The sequence below is a fragment of the Myxine glutinosa genome, chromosome 13 (assembly GCF_964187855.1).
Source record: "Myxine glutinosa chromosome 13, kmMyxGlut1.1, whole genome shotgun sequence".
NCBI classification, from domain to species: Eukaryota; Metazoa; Chordata; class Myxini; order Myxiniformes; family Myxinidae; genus Myxine; species Myxine glutinosa.
In genome coordinates, this window is record NC_136273.1 from 41,855,292 (window position 1) to 41,872,723 (window position 17,432).

Consider the following 17,432-nt stretch of genomic DNA (forward strand, 5'->3'; position numbering starts at 1 on the left):
AAATCCGCATCACACACACGCTCCAGATCGACATCTGAATGCAGTGAGAATTGTCGAAAAGAAACGAAACCGCGAGCGAAGCACAAATCCTGCGCGAGTCAAAATGGCCAATGACCCGGTCTCGTGGCTCACGGCACGGCGATGATTCTCTCCTGAATCAATCGCAAAACCTGACATGCAGGTTGACCGGTCACAGCGATGACAACTCCGTCGTAGGAATTCCTCTCCCAGAAACCTGAAAGTTCGCCAGTGACTCTGGCTCGCCAACGTTCGCTTCAGAACTCGGCTTTCTTGTCCGACTCGACTCGCTCCGCCCTCTTTCTCTCCTCTTCTTCTTCCTCCGGCTCCCGATCCGGCTTCCTGTCTCTTTTTAACATTAACGCTTTTATCCTTTGCAAACAGTTCCTGAACAATAAACCTTTTGAAGACAATAATAGTACATAGAATCAGAAATATTTCCAGTGGAGGAAAACCACAACAACGGAAGTGACGAATCCGTAACACTTCCCCCCCTCAAGAAAGAAAGTTGGAACATAGTGAAAACTTTCTTTGTAGGCAAAACTCTTTAAACAAACAAAAGTAAGCTCACCCCCAAATCATCAATTCCCGTGAGCAACAATAATCAATATTTCCCAAAAATAAAGCAACAAAATTTCAAACAACTTACAGGGATTTCCAAAGTTAATTCACTCTGGACAAAGCATCAGCAACGACATTGTCCCTGCCCTTTACATGCTCAATTTCCAAGTTGAACTCCTGCAAAGCCAAACTCCATCTCATCAACCTCTGATTTTTATTTTTAGTTTCTTTTGAATGAAGGTTAAGGGATTGTGATCAAAAATCCAAAGTCAAGCAAATCTATAGCACTTTTTCCAGGAGGCTGAGCTGAGAGACAGGTTCCATGGTGGTTGGTGGTGAGGCCTGGAAGTATTCACTACATGGACGCCTTTAGGAACGTGGAGTTCACGGTTAATCCGTGTAGGAAAGTTCACTACATGGACACCTTTAGGAACGTGGAGTTCACGGTTAATCCGTGTAGGAAAGTTCACTACATGGACACCTTTAGGAACGTGGAGTTCACGGTTAATCCGTGTAGGAAAGTTCACTCCATGGACGCCTTTAGGAACGTGGCGTTCACGGTTAATCCGTGTAGGAATCTTGGCTCGGCTGCTCCGCAGTATTCAGTGCTTCAACACTTCCTAACTTTCATAATAATCACGGTTGGACCGCTTGTCGCTGTAGTCACGTGAATAGCGGTCTCCTTCTCGGCCACGACCCTGATTATCATCCCTTCGGGAGCTGCTGTAACTCTGGGAGCCTCCATAGTAATATCGACTGCGGCCACCACCAAAACTACTACTCCCACCCCGGGAGCCATAGCCATCCCTGAGACTACCTCCACGTTTTCCTCCTCTGTAGCCCCCTCGACGCCTATGGCCTGCCTTCTCTACTGTTATGGTCCGACCATCCAAATCCTTGCCATTCAAATCCTTTTCTGCATCTTTGGCGTCCTTTGTGTTTTCAAACGTGACAAAGCCAAACCCTCTTGACTTTTGCGTCTCCCTATCTTTTATCAGCCGCACTTCCAAGAGTGGTGCATATTGGCCGAAGACAGAATCCAAAACAACTTCCTTTGTTTTGAAGTTCAGTCCACCGACAAAGAGCTTGCCAACATTGCTTCCATCCCTGACTTGTGTGTGCTGACATTTAGTTTCAGGGTACTTCCTCTTCTCTTCAGGGCGCTTCCTACCCATAGCACAAGTCGCGGTACAGGATGGAAAGATACCCGGAATCTCCTGCTCTACCTGTGCGGTGTTATTTTCCATACTAGGCTTTTCAACAAACATCGGGTTACCAGAAACTTGACCACCGGCCAAATCATTCCCGATAACAAAAGATACTCCCTCTACAGGAAGAGTGGCTTGTAAACCTACGGTGACCGGTCCTGACACCAAATCAGACTGCAAATGGATGACATGAAGTGGAGCTTTAACATAGCCACTCTTCCTGTAGTGAGCCCAAATCCAATATCCATATATATATATATAGTGTGTGTGTGTGTGTGTGTGTGTGTGTGTGTGTGTGTGTGTGTGTGTGTGTGTGTGTGTGTGTGTGTGTGTGTGTGTGTGTGTGTGTAAAATACATAAATACAATACCAGTCTTACCTGGAAGTAAAAGCGAAGGGTGAAGGCGAGGATAAGGATGCAGAGGCCAGGTGCGAGTTGATGAGTATAAACCCTTCTCTGAGGGGCAACTGCCCTTGTTTTCATCATTTTTCGTCCCTGGACACATATAGTTTATAATAGTTAAAAAACAGTCATTGTTAGGAAACTTTGATGTGAATCAAAATGGTGAGACAGAACGTAGTGGAAAACCATCTGTGGAAAGTGACATCTGTTTGCACGTTAGCTCATTAATCAAACTTTATTTTCCTTCTGCATCGTACAAAGACCTGCTTTGCGCCAGACACTTCTGTTTGCCAAGCTGAAAGAGGAATACAAGTAAAATCAGACACGATACATCGACATTCTACTTTCCAGCTCCCTCGTCTAACGTGTCCCACGTATCAAACAAAAGCTTACAGGTTTTTGAATTTGGATTTTTGGGAGGGAGTTTGGGGTTTCTAAATATTATCTGCATGCACTGCAAGAACACAGGTGAAAAAAGGACCAAGACCAAAATGGTGATGGAAAGACATGGACACTGCAAGGTGACGGAGAGCAAGGCGGTTCGGAGTAGCAGACACATGGAACCAGACAAACAGACATTGATTTATTGAAGATGACCTCAGTCAAACTTCCATAAACACCTGAGATTATTTGCATCACTCCAAGAAGAAGAAGCATTATCCATATGCAAAATAAAAGTTGTCAAAGCATTGAGTTCAAAAATGAATGTGCGTCGAGTGCAATGGCGTACGGAATCGCAATGTCATTATGTAATGTCACTTTGTGTTGTGTTTGGTTTTTCTCACCAACATGTTATGTTTCGGTCACAGCTCACAAGTGCCTTGGAAACTTGGTCCAGCTTTAGTATTTTACAGAATGAGAAGTGAACTCTCTTTTGACCCTACAAATTCCTCTTGTGGGTTGGCCAATTCATTAGCTTTTTTTTCCCCCTTTATAATATCCAAAATATTACTCTAGTCTATGCACTTGCATTTATGGTTTCATGAGATTCTTTTCTGATGTGACCATTCCATGATAATTATGTACTCGTCTTACTTTTAATCGAAAATCCTCTCATTCTTCTTGCTCTGTAATGAGCTTGCTGCAAAAATTGAACAATCTTTCTTGTGAAGCTTCCTCAAGATTGCCAGGTATCTGAGCAATGTGCATTGAGCTATCGAGTATAGGTTGAGGTCGTCAGGTTTCTGAGCATCTGACTCATAAATATAGAGTACCGAAGCCATCTGGTTCATTATGGGGAACCATACTCAATTGCACTGCATTTGAAAGCCTCATACAGTGTTTTGATTTGAAAACAGCCGAGAAAGGATGGGCTCTATAAAGTATTCCAAAGCAACAACCAGTTCTGTAGGTAGGTTTGGAGATAGGGTCAATCCCATATGCAGTGCCTTCAGAAAGTATTCACAACCCTGGACTTTTTTTGGCTGAATCATTTAAAATTAATGATCATCAAACATTATTGTTTAACATTTATTGAATTGAGATATCATTTTTATTGCATTGAATTTTTATTGAATTTTATTGAATCATTTAACATTATTGAATTGAGTTTTTTTGGTCACTGATCTGCACATAATACCCCATAATGTCAAATTGGAATCTTTTTGAGAAAATTTTACAAAACAATTCAAAATTTAAAGCTGAAATGTCTCAAGACAATAAGTCTTCAACCCCTTTGCTATGGCAATCCAAATTGAGCTCAGGTGCATCCAATTTCCTTTGATCATCCTTGAGATGTCTCTGCAACTTTATTGGAGTCCACCTGTGGCCATTTCAATTGAGTGGACATCATTTAGAAAGAAGCACATCTTCCTGTATACGGTCCCACAGTTGCCAGTGCATGTCAGAGCAGAAACTCTACCATGAAGTAGAGGAATTGTCCATAAAACTCCGAGATAGAATTGTGAGGAGGAATAGATATGGGGAAGGGTATAAAACAACTTAGAGTGTTGAAAGTTCCCGAAGAGCACAGTGAGCTCCATCATTAGGAAATGGAAAGAATATGGAACTACCCAGACTCGTCCTACAGTTGGCCGTTCAACCAAAATGAGCAACCCGGGCAAGGACTTTGGTCAAGGAGGTGACCAATAACCCAATGACCACTCTCAAAGAACTACAGAATTCCTTGAATGAGATGGGAGAACTGGCCAGAAGGACAACAGTCTCTGCAGCACTTCACAAATCGAGGCTTTATGGGAGAGTGGAGAGATGGAAGCCACTCCTGAGAAAAAGGCACATGTTAGCATGCCTGGAGATTGCAAAAATGCACGTGAAAGACTCTGAGAGCATGAAGCAAAAGATTCTGCATTCCAGTGAGATGAAAATTTCACTCATTAGCCTGAATGTAAAGCGCTACGTCTGGCGGAAACTGAGAACAGCTCATCACCCAATTAACACCATCCCTACAGTGAAGCATGGTGGTGGTACTATCATGCTATGGGGATGCTTTTCAGCGGCAGGGACAGTGTGACTTGTAAGGATATAGGCAACATTGAATAAAGCCAAAGTCAGGCAAATCCTTGAGGAGTACAAGATTCAGAGTGAAAAAGGCCTTTGACTGCGGCGAATATTTACATTCAAACAGGACAATGACCCCAAGCATTCAGCCAAAGCAACACTTGAATGGCTTCAGAACAAGAACGTGAAAGTCCTTGAGTGGCCCAGCCAAAGCCCAGACTTGAATATTTCATTTTTAATTATCAGCTCAACTGGACTTTAGTCCGGTGAGCTTATGTGATCGAGCAGTGTCCGTGGGTCAGTCAGTCAGTGAGTGAGTGAGTGAATGAGTCTGTAAACACGTCAGTCATTATTGCTTGAACCAAACACATTATGTTGATGAAACTTGGCCACAATCTGCATACCTGATGCCTAACGAATGGCTATTGACTGCATCAAAATCTGCGGTCATTAAGGGGGTCGAACAGGGTGGGGGGAAGGGTGAACGGGGTTTTTTCCCCCAAAATAGGTATTTGCTCTCTTCTCCGAAACTACACACACAAGTAGATAGAAAAGGAGAGTTCCAGAACACCCCCAGCTCAGACCACACTCCCCACATTCCCCACATCCCCCTTACGCCCAAACCGAAACTGCCTTAACCCAAAACAGGAAGTGACTCACCACAAACCGTAAAGTGACCAATTAATTATTTGTTTTTCAGATGTCACAATTTTCTCGAACTTTTCTAAAATTTCCCAAAATTTCCGAAATATCCGATTTTCACCAAAAACTGAAATAAAGAAAAAAATGATTTTTAGTTTAAAAAAATACTTTCCCAATATAAAATACAAATAGCGTTGACTTATCTGAATTTTTCATATTAAAAATATTATCTTTGAAGAACCAAAATATTACAACAACGGAACGAACTATTACCGTATTATGATTAAATATAATTACGATCATACTCACCCACAAGGTGACATTAGAAAACTGTTTATCAAAACACCAACGTTGTTTTCATGGGGTATTAACGAAAATAAAAATAATGCTAATGGGGGCATAGTTGAATCATATTCGTTGCCCCTTGTTATGTATAATTATCGAGGACCCATGATGACGGCGGAAACAAAAACAATAGAAATGTTTGAAGAAATGCTTAATGCCATGAAAGCACATCTGATGAAAGCTGATGTTATTGAAAAGATGAAAAAGGAACAGAACAAGTTTAGAGCCCTTGTTAACGGGGTTGATATATTCTGGCGAAAACGCGATGGAGGAGTTTGCATTGAAGGATACCAACTGACAATGTACCCAAAACTTTTGACTAAATATGAATGGCATGGGGAAGTGGACAAACCTCTCGAAATTATAACTTCGTTTTACAACATAGACAGCGAAGAATCATGCCCCGTAGGTCATTGTATTAACCCAGAGGAATTGATGTACAAGAGATGTAAAGTTGGTTGCTCCATTGAAATATCAAACGTTTTTATCGGTGGTGCGAAACTATCCATTCAAATGAAAGTAAATGATGTTATTGTTCAAGAACTATTTTTGAAAACAGACAGGTTGATGATTAATATGGGTAATCTTACGACGGCAGATAAAATTATGGGGACAGCGGCGACGTGTATGTTTAGTGATGTTAATACTGGGGTAACACACAGGTAAATTTACACGATGAGTTGTGGGTAAGTTGTAATTTAAATTACAGAAATATAACATTTATGTTATACCTCTTTTAAAATATGTGAGAAAAAACTTTTTGTTGTTAGAGTATATAAAATGGATGAACCCATATTCAAAATATTTCAAGATATATTTAACACAATTAGACGGTTGGTTGAATTGCTTCTAATATGCATACACAATTATAATTATAAATAGGGATAACAACACACAGGATGAATGATTAACCGTTATATATTTTTAAACATATATAAAATGGATGATGTTTTACCCGTGTGGGAAAGTGTTCTGCATTATGTAATTGTAATTGTAATTATGTAATTGTTCTACATTATGTAATAAAAAGGAATTTGAGGGTCATATGAAACATACGACTGAAAAATATAAATATATCGTTGTTAAAGAAGATGATATAATAACTAATAATTTCTTTGCATAAAGAAAATGAATGCTGAAGAACGAGCAAGAAAATTTAAGGAATATAACCAATTACTTTCAAAAGTTGTTAAACAACAAGAAGAGATAAAGAAGAGGCGGAGGCAAAAAAATACGGGTGAAGAAATATTTGAAAGAAAACAAGAGAAGTTTTTAAAACCTCTTTTAAAATCTGCTGAACAAAAGGCAGTTTGGTTTCAACTTCCTGCGATAGAAAATACTCCTAAAAAATTTCAAATGATAAAAGATTTTAGTCAAATGACAGAGTAAGAGCTTAGAGATATAGGAGCATTAAAATCTGATAATGAAGACTCATTCCAACAACTTGAGGAGAGAAATCATCCTCCTGATTATGTTGTGCAAGCTCTTCAAAACAATGAATATTCGGCGGATTCAAAAACCAAAGCGGTTTTCACTCCAACAGAAGAACCAGCAACGTTTTATCTTGTCAGAGAAAAGGTACATATATTTAATGATAATTTGTTATTCTTAAATTCGAACCTATCGCCTACAGTCACGTGAAAAAGTGAGTACACCCCATGTAAAGTTTTGACTTTTTCAATATATCTCAACACACAGCTATTTGATCTTCATTTCAACAATATTGATAGATAAAGGTGATATAATATAACAAATATCATGAAACATTTACATCTTGTAGTCCATTGTATAATTTAAATAAACATAAATACAAATTTCGCATGTGGAAAAAGTAAGTACACCCTTGGCTCTAATAGGTGGTATTGCCTCCTTTGGCAGAAACAACCTCAAGTAGACGTTTCTTATAACTGCCTACCAGTCTCTGACATCGACTGGGAGAAATTTTTGCCCACTCCTCCATGCAGAATTCTTTCAGCTGTGCGATGTTTGAGGGATTTCTTGCATGCACAGCTCGTTTTAAATCCCCCCAAATCATCGCGATGGGATTTAGATCCGGGCTTTGACTTGGCCACTCCAGAAACCTCCATTTCTTTCTTTTCAGCCATTCCTTGGTGGATTTACTGGTATGTTTAGGGTCATTGTCAAGTTGCAAGGTCCACCTTCGGTTGAGCTTCAACTTTCCGACAGATGGCTTCACATTATCCTCAAGCACCCTCTGGTATAATGAAGAATTAATAGTGGATTATATGATGGTGAGCTGCCCAGGCCCTGATGCAGCAAAGCTGCCCCAAACCATAATATTTCGACCACCATGCTTTCCAGTTGGTATCAGGTTCTTGTGGTCAAATGCTGTCTTTGGTTTTCGCCAAACATGTCTTCTGGTACTGTGGCCAAATAGCTCTACCTTTGACTCATCTGTCCAGAGCACATTGTTCCAGAAGTGCTGGTCTTTGCCTTTGTTCATTGGCAAACTCTAGTCTTGCCCTGATGTTCTTTCTGGACAGCAAAGGTTTCCTCCTGGCACACCTCCCATGTAGATCAAATTTGTGCAGCCTCTTTCTAATGGTAGACTCATGCACTTTGACATCAACAGTGGCAAGAGCTACCTGTAGGTCCCGTGATGACAATCTGGGGTTCTTCGAGACTTCTTTCAGCATCTTGCGGTCTGCTCTCGGGCTGAACTTGCTGGGGCGGCCTGGCCTGAACAAGTTGGCAGTTGTTTGGAATCTTCTCCACTTGTTGATGATCTTCCGGACAGTCGAATGTGTTACGTGCTCCTCCCCAACCCCCTGGTCACGGTGTACCTCTGAGCCCCGAGAGGAGTCACGCCAGAAAAATGTGTTATTCTGTATGTCAAAGATCAATGGTGAAGCCACACCAATTGTTACCAACAAACAAATATTGTATTAAGATCACACAAGAATAACAGTACAACAATAATAGTAATCAAAAGTACAATCAATATATATCCTATGATGGTACCATCAGTATCGTAACATATAACTCACTGTGCTCCAAGTGAGTGAACCAAGAACATTCCCAATGTCCTGGCTTCAAACCAAAGTCGATTCCGGTTTCAAGCCGAAGTCGATCCCGGCTTCAAGCCAAAGTCGATCCGCTCCAGCGATCGTCAGAACGATGTCTAATCGAGACCAGAATTCCGTTCGGATGACGGTCACAGCCACACGGCCAAAGCTGCACCAAGGCGCCCTCAAGGCGACTGGGAAATCCAAAGGCGCCCTCCAGGCGACTGGGAAATCACACCCTCGGGTATGGACGTTTCACGGCTCACAGTCGGCGAACCTCAGATTTACCTTCAAAATCCGCATTGCACACACACACACACACACACCAGATAAACGTCTGAATGCGGTGAGAACGGCTGAAGCGAAGCAAAGAAACCTTGCTCGACGCACAAAGCGCGCGAGTCAAAATGGCCGACGGCCCGTACTCGAGACGTAACGGCACGACGAGGATTCTCTTCGGAATCAATCGCAAAACCTGACACGCAGGTGAATCTGTCACAGCAATAACAACTCTGTCGCAGGAATCCCTTTCCTCGGAAACCCAAAGTTCACTCATGACTCTTGCTCGCCAATGTTTGCTCCAGACCGCAAAGCAACTATGCTTCTTGTCCGACTCCACTCGCTCCGCCTTCTTTTTCTCCTCTTCCTCTTCGTCGTCGTCCGGTTCCCGATCCGGTTTTCAGTTTCTTTTAACTCCAACTTTTTCACCTTTTGAAAACAGTTCATAAACAATAAACCTTTTGAAAACAATAATAGTACATGGAATCCAAAATATTTACAGTGGATGAAAACCACAACAACGGAAGTGACGAATCCATAACACTTCCCCCCCTCAAGAAAGAAAGTTTGAACATAGTGAAAACTTTCTTTGCAGGCAAAAACTCTTTTAACAAACAAAAGTAAAACTCACACCCAAATCATCAATTCCCATGAGCAACGATAATTATTATTTCTCAAAAATAAAGCAACAAAACTTCCAACAGAAATTTCCAAAGTAAGTTCACTCTGGACAAAGCATCAGCAACGACATTGTCCCTGCCCTTTACATGCTCAATTTCCAAGTTGAACTCCTGCAAAGCCAACCTCTGAAAGCCAACCTCCATCTCATCAACCTCTGATTTTTATTTTTCATTTTTTGAATGAAGGTTAAGGGGTTGTGATCAGTAATCCAAAGCAAAGCAAATCTATAGCACTTTTTGAAGGAGGCCGAGATGAGAGCCAGGTTTCATGGTGGTTGGGTGGTGAGGCCTGGAAGTATTCACTGCATGGGCGCCTTTAGGAACGTGGAGTTCACGGTTAATCCGTGTAGGAATCTTGGCTCGGCTGCTCCTGAGCACTCAGTGCTTCCAACTCTTCTCTTGATCATAAAAATTATAATCACAGTTGTCGAGTCGGGTGCTGTAGTCACGTGAGTAGCGGTCCCCATCTCGGCCACCACCATAATAGTCATCCCGTCGAGAGTTGCCAAAACTGCGCTGCTGCTGCTGGGAGCCTCCGTATTAATCACGACTGCGGCCGCCACAAAAACTACTACTCCCACCCCGGGAGCCATAGCCGCCCCTGAAACTACCTCTACGTTTTCCTCCTCTGTAGCCCCCTCGACGCCCATGGCCTGCCTTCTCTACTGTTATGGTCCGACCATCCAAATCCTTGCCATTCAAATCCTGTTCTGCCTCTTTGGCGTCCTTTGTGTTTTCAAACGTGACAAAGCCAAACCCTCTTGACTTTTGCGTCTCCCTGTCTTTTATCAGCAGCACTTCCAAGAGTGGTCCATATTTGCCAAATATAGAGTCCAGAACATCTTTACTTGTGTCAAAGTTCAGTCCACCGACAAAGAACTTGCCAACATTGCCTCCATTCATGACTTGTGTATGCTGACACTTAGTTTCAGGGTACTTGACAAGAAGTGTCTGTGCAAAGCGTGACGTCAGTACCTTCCTCTTCTCTTCAGAGCGCTTCCTACCCATAGCACGAGTCGCGGTACAGGATGGAAAGATACCCGGATTCTCCTGCTCTAACTGTGCACGTGCAGGGTTATTTTCCATACTAGGCTTTTCAACAAACATCTGGTTACCAGAAGCTTGACCAGGTCTGAAACCAAATTGATGATCAGAGATCAAGCCATTGGAGAAGAGGAAAGATTTCATATCTGAAGCAATGATGGATTCCATGACTTTGCTGATAATTGGGAGAAGGCTGATTGGTCTGTAGTTGCTGGGATCTGTTTTTGCACCGTTTTGTGCAAAGCGGTGATGTTGGCAGATTTCCAAGCAGATGGTAGATGACCTTGAGCAAAAGAGAGGGTGAAGAGAGCAGAGAGAGGGAGTGAAAGAGCGGAAGAACAGGATTTTAGGACCCGTGGGCTGATGCCGTCAGGTCCAGTTGCAGAATCAGAGTCGAGGGTTGACAGAAACTTTTCCACCTTGTCAGGAGGAAAGGACACAGAGTCCAGGAGCAGCTGTGTACGACTGGGTACGGTGGGTACAGAGAGGGATGGGTTTGGGACACAAGATTTAGAGGCAAACACAGAGTTGAGGCATTCAGCTTTTTCACGTGCGGAATCAGCCGTGTGGCCGTTTGAGGTGAGGGAGGGGATGGAGGGGGAACAAACACCAGAAACAGATTTGACCAGACACCACCAGGATTTGGAAGAGGGAGACAGATAAGAGAGTTCTGTCCTGAGAATGGAGAGATATTGTTTCCTGGCTCTCCTGAGGGTGGACACACACTTGTTTCGGGCTTTGTGAAAGGAAATGAGATTTCCTTCCGTTGGATTTGCTTTCCAGGAGACGAAAGCAAGTTGTTTCTGGGCAATAGCCTCACCACAAGATTCCGTGTACCATGGACGGGAGGAAGGGTATGACAACTGAAGACGAGATGGGATAAATCTGTGCATGAGAGAGAGCAATTTCTTTGGAAGAATTCCCAGGATGAGTTGATGTCAGAGGCGGTAGAGATGGGAGACCATTCCAGATGATTGATGGCTGCTTGAAGACCGTGCCAGTTGGCCTGAGTGAAATGCCAGACTCGTCGACGCTGAGGAGGCTCTCTGAGAATGGTCAGAGAGATGTCCACTTTAACAAGCACATGATCAGATGAGCCGATTGGAGCAGAAGAAGAGCAGCAGACATTTTCAGGGAAGTTTGTCATAACCAAGTCCAGAAGAGAAGATGCTCCGTTGACCGAGATCCGGGTCGGGAAATTGACAGATTGTGTCAGTCCCAGTGAGTCACAGAAATCCTTTGCTGAAGAGCCATGGCTGGTGAGAGAGGAACCCACACCCAGCCAACTGGCATGGTGACAATTGAAATCACCACATATGAGGAAGAGAGAGTTGGGATGGGTAGATAGAAGTTGGTCCATATTATCAGACAGCGAGATGTAGATAGAGTCATCACTGTGAACGGTACAACACACATATGAACAAAAGGTGGGAGCGAAGGGGACGCCGTAGCCAAAGGTATTCCTGGGGGCGAGGTAGAGAGAGGTCAGTGCAGGGCGAGTGAGGAAGAGAGTTTTTTTTATAAAGATAGCAACTCCCCCTCCAGGACGAGGCTCAGGTCTATCATACCGGAGGAGGGAGTAACCTGGGAGAGATACCAAGGAATCAGAGACATCATGAAGGAGGAAAGTTTCTGTTAAGCAGATCACGTCTGGTTTATCAGAAGCAACCTGTATGGAGAGATCAGTCAAGTTTGAGCGAAGGCCCCGGATGTTTGAGGTCCATACTGTTAAAGAAGAGGAAGGGGGAGCATCGGATACAGAACAGGGGGGGGGGGGGAGCGGTACGGTAAGATGTGGAAGAGGAGGAAGAGGTAGGGAGAGCTGTTGAAGGTGTGTCAGAGATTTCAGAATAGCTTGGAGAAAGGGAAGAATGGGGCGGACAAAAGGTTTTATGGTGATTGGGTGAGGCGCAGTGAGGTGTTATTTGAGGAGGGGGAAGAGTGAGGCAGAAGGTTGAGGGAGATGAAGGTGAAAGTTGGAAGGGGGAAGAAGCAGGGAGGACGCTTTGAGGAGGAGGGGTGAGAGGGGAGTCTAGGAGGGGAGGAGTGAGGGAGGGTCTCAGAGGGGAGGGGTGTGGGGGGAGTTTAGGAGGGAAGGGGCAAGGGGGGAGATCTGAAAGGGATGGGTGATGGGGAAGATTTGGAGGGGAGGGGCAAGGGGGAAGATTTGAAAGGGATGGGTGATGGGGAAGATTTGGAGGGGAGGAGCAAGGGGGAATATTTGAAAGAGATGGGTGATGGGGAAGATTTGGAGGGGAGGGGCAAGGGGGTGGATTTGGAGGGGAGGGGTGATGGGCAAGTTTTGAAGGGGAGGGGTGATGGGGAAGTTTTTGAGGGAAGGGGTGATGGGGAAGTTTTGGAGGGAAGGGGTGATGGGGAAGATTTGGTGGGGAGGGGGTGCGATTGGATTTTAGAAAGGGTACGATTCATGGGAAACGAACATTTATTGCAAATTGAGTTTCTTCAGACCTTCGAATCAAAAATACGTTTGAGGACGCTGAAGGATGGGTGGAGTTCTGGAGAGTTTAGGGAATGTATGAAAGAGGCACTGTAACTGTAAGAGATGGAATTTTTTTTTTGGAATGAATAGATTTGGTGAGCAAGTCGAAAGCATCCTTTTATAGAAGAAGAAGAAAAAGGTGTTATAGTATATGACAGATTACAGTTCTTCAGGGGACAGTTGAAACATTTTTTAACGACGTGAACACGTGATCACGAACAACGTGGTCGAAGCACCAACGAACAAATAAGAACGAACAACGGATAAGAACAGAGATGGGATTTATATTTTTTATTTTTTTTTAGTTGAGATGAAAACAGAGACATAGACCGAACGTGTAACGTGAAAAATGGAGACCGAAAGTAATTGCGAGCGCAATCGAAGAACCGCTGAGACAGAAACAAAGCCTCAAGCCAAGGTCAGACACGGTAGCCTACTAGTACTACACTAGATGCAGTACTACACTGACACGATAGCGTCAGTACTACACTGACACACTGTACTTCACGTCAGTACTACACTGACACACTGTACTTCACGTCAGTACTACACTGACACACTGTACTAGTACTACAGACACGGTAGCCTACTAGTACTACACTAGGCGTCAGATTAGGCGACACGAACTAACCGACGATTCTGTACACAGGTATGAAAAACCAACACCAAGAATACTATTAAAGACACACCAATAGATACGCACCCCGAAAGAAAGATACAGTTTCGACAAAAACACAATTGTAAAGTTACTTAACTTCGAAGTTCCCGATCTTTTTAATGCTTGGAACTGTGCCTCATTAGGGGACGCCGCAAACATTTCTGCGTCAAACACCATGGTGACTATTAGTTAGCACGTGTTAACCTTCACACAAAAATTTTCCAATTTTTGGAAAAATTTGGGAATGTGAGAAAAATTCCACATTTTGGGAATTTTGGGAATGTTAGGGAATTCTATCCCGGACGAGCAACCCCAATTTCTGTTACGTGCTCCTCCCCAACCCCCTGGTCACGGTGTACCTCTGAGCCCCGAGAGGAGTCACGGCAGAAAAATGTGTTATTCTGTATGTCAAAGATCAATGGTGAAGCCACACCAATTGTTACCAACAAACAAATATTGTATTAAGATCACACAAGAATAACAGTACAACAATAATAGTAATCAAAAGTACAATCAATATATATCCTATGATGGTACCATCAGTTTCGTAACATATAACTCACTGTGCTCCAAGTGAGTCAACCAAGAACATTCCCAATGTCTCTTTCCCTGCTTCAAACCAAAGTTGATTCCAGTTTCAAGCCGAAGTCGATCCCGGCTTCAAGCCAAAGTCGATCCGCTCCAGCGATCGTCAGAACGATATCTAATCGAGACCAGAATCCCGTTCGGATGACGGTCACAGCCACACGGCCAAAACTGCACCAAGGCGCCCTCAAGGCGACTGGGAAATCCAAAGGCACCCTCCAGGCGACTGGAAAATCACACTCTCGGGTATGGACGTTTCACGGCTCACAGTCGGCGAACCTCAGATTCACCTTCAAAATCCGCATTGCACACACACACACACACACACACCAGATAAACGTCTGAATGCGGTGAGAACGGCTGAAGCGAAGCAAAGAAACCTTGCTCGACGCACAAAGCGCGCAAGTCAAAATGGCCGACGGCCCGTACTCGAAACGTAACGGCACGACGAGGATTCTCTTCGGAATCAATCGCAAAACCTGACACGCAGGTGAATCTGTCACAGCGATAACAACTCTGTCGCAGGAATCCCTTTCCTGGGAAACCCAAAGTTCACTCGTGACTCTTGCTCGCCAATGTTCGCTCCAGACCGCAAAGCAACTATGCTTCTTGTCCGACTCCACTCGCTTCGCCTTCTTTTTCTCCTCTTCCTCTTCGTCGTCGTCTGGTTCCCGATCCGGTTTTCGGTTTCTTTTAACTCTAACTTTTGAAAACAGTTCATAAACAATAAACCTTTTGAAAACAATAATAGTACATGGAATCCAAAATATTTACAGTGGATGAAAACCACAACAACGGAAGTGACAAATCCAAAACAAATGATTGATTTCAAATTGTTTGGCGATCTTTTTAAATCCCTTCCCAGACTCGTAGGCATCTATAACCTTCTTTCTGAAGGCCTCAGAGAGTTCTTTTGATCTCGGCATGGTGATGCCGCACACTTCAACAACAAAGAGCAACCAAACTAAAAGTCTGAGGTTTAAATAAGACAGGTTCCTCCAAGATCCTCTTTAACGATGTTCTAATCATTTGCACCTGAGCTGGTGCACCTGATTCTAATTTTAGGTATTTGAAGTAGTGATAAATGTAGGGGAGTACTTACTTTTTCCACATGCGAAATTTGCATTTATGTTTATCTATATTATACAATGGACTACAAAATGGAAATGTTTCATGATATTTGTTATGTTGTATCACCTTTATCTATCAATATTGTTGAAATGAAGATCAAATAGCTGTATGTTGAAATATGTTGAAAAAGTCAAAACTTTACATGGGGTGTACTTACTTTTTCACGTGACTGTATTATATTAACCCCCCAGACTAATGTTTCTTCTCACAAAAGATGGATATACCAATTCAAAATATTTTGATGAACCGCTTGATATGGAAAATGTGGAAGATAAGGTATATATTGACGTACTACACTCGCTTGATTATCGTGTTTCTGTTGCCGGTAAAAGTAAGAAGAATAAGAAGGAAAAATATATTCTTAATGCTTTAAGTAATTTTGGTTCGGGTGTTAGTTTTCTTCCGAGTGACTCATCATAATTAGTTAATAGGCTATTACTGTTGTTAGGCAGTAAGGAAGCGGGAAACAACAATCGTTTTAATGAAATATCAGCCACTCTAGATCAGTTGATGAATAGGAAAATAATTAATAAATGTCAATATAAAGATATTTTATCTCACATACAATAAAATGAGAAACACAACTCTTAGATTTGATTTTACAACGAGTGATCACACGGCTTCATTCCCATACCCGATAAAACTTGTACCTACAAAAGAATATGAAGTGGTGTTATTGTCTATGGAAACTTATTGTTATGTCGGTGGGGTAGCAATATGTAGAGCCAGATAGATCTGTATAGGTAGGTATTCGTCTGTCGCGGTAAGGAATCTGACCTGTAATAAGTGCTGTGTGTTTAGGCGATTTGTCGGTTAAGATGTATTCCTGTGGACATACCAGGATGTTCGTGTGTTAAATAGAATAGGGACTAAAGAGTAACGGCCCTGTGCGTCCACACCTGGTAGCCAAACCTTTGTCCCTTATGGCAATGCACACCTGTAAACATGTAGTTAGGTCCCTAGCGCAACATTAAATAAATCCCTTCCCTGACATGACTTTGGAAGACAGACAGGCAAGGGGGGGTGGGGGGGGGGCAGCTCGGGGTGCTGCCGCATGGATCGCGGCCAGCTGCACCTATGAGCTATGATCACGCTACACGCTACGTGCTATACCACCCCCAGGAGGGCTGTGATCGGTTGGCGCGAATGGACGCGGAAGGCGCGAAGTGGGTCGACAAATGGCGGGAAGTTACGAGGCTCTGGTTGGGTGCCGCGCCGAGGCTGATGTCACCGCCAGAGGTTATAAAAAGAGCGCGCGGAACTCTGCGTGCAGATTCCTGGCCCTGGCAGTCCCGGTGCGATCTCGAGTGGAGAGAGTCCTGTCCCTGGTTACGTTGGCTCGCAGTCTTGGCCCTGGTTGAGTTGGCTTGTCGATCGTGTGTGAAGATCGACCTCGTTGTGCTTGGAGCGGTGCTTGTGCGGGAGCGAGGCTCGGTGCTGTGAACGGGCCAAGCGACGCGTGCGAGGCAGGCGGAGGATTCCTCCAGGCCGGAGATTGAAGACGACAAGACAGATAAGACTGAGCTCCACGTACCCAATTACATAACGGACGTGTTATTTTGGTTGTTCACTCCCCCCCCCCCCCCCCCCCGTCTGTATTTGATGTCAGTGTGTGGGATCCCAATCTCGGAACTTTATATAATATCACGTTTTCCTGTCCCTACGTTTCTTTTCAATAAACCCTTGTATTATTTTCCATTCCCTGTCAAACCTGTGCCCGTGTCGAGTTAATTCCCCTTACAGAACCGGAGCTACGTCAGTGCGCTGAAGGTAAGCTTTTGCCGCAGCCTTCCATTTTCCTTCTTCCTCCCGCACGACCATAGTAAAATCCGTATTGGTTGTTGCCTCCGAATAAATCCGTTCAGGCCTTTCCGCAGTCTCTGGTGTTAACCGGAG

The 17,432-nt window shown here is 43.6% G+C and overlaps 1 protein-coding gene across 3 annotated transcripts in view; it reads right to left on the reverse strand.

Moving 5' to 3' along the window:
* MYMK (myomaker, myoblast fusion factor) overlaps positions 1 to 17,432 on the reverse strand; it is a 170,769-nt gene that overhangs the window by 44,777 nt on the left and 108,560 nt on the right. For all 3 annotated transcript variants that reach the window (XM_068134324.2, XM_068134323.2, XM_068134322.2), the window contains exon 5: positions 2,166 to 2,282. In XM_068134324.2, the coding sequence (XP_067990425.2) occupies positions 2,166 to 2,282 (117 nt within the window). The remainder of the gene's footprint in view (positions 1 to 2,165; positions 2,283 to 17,432) is intronic.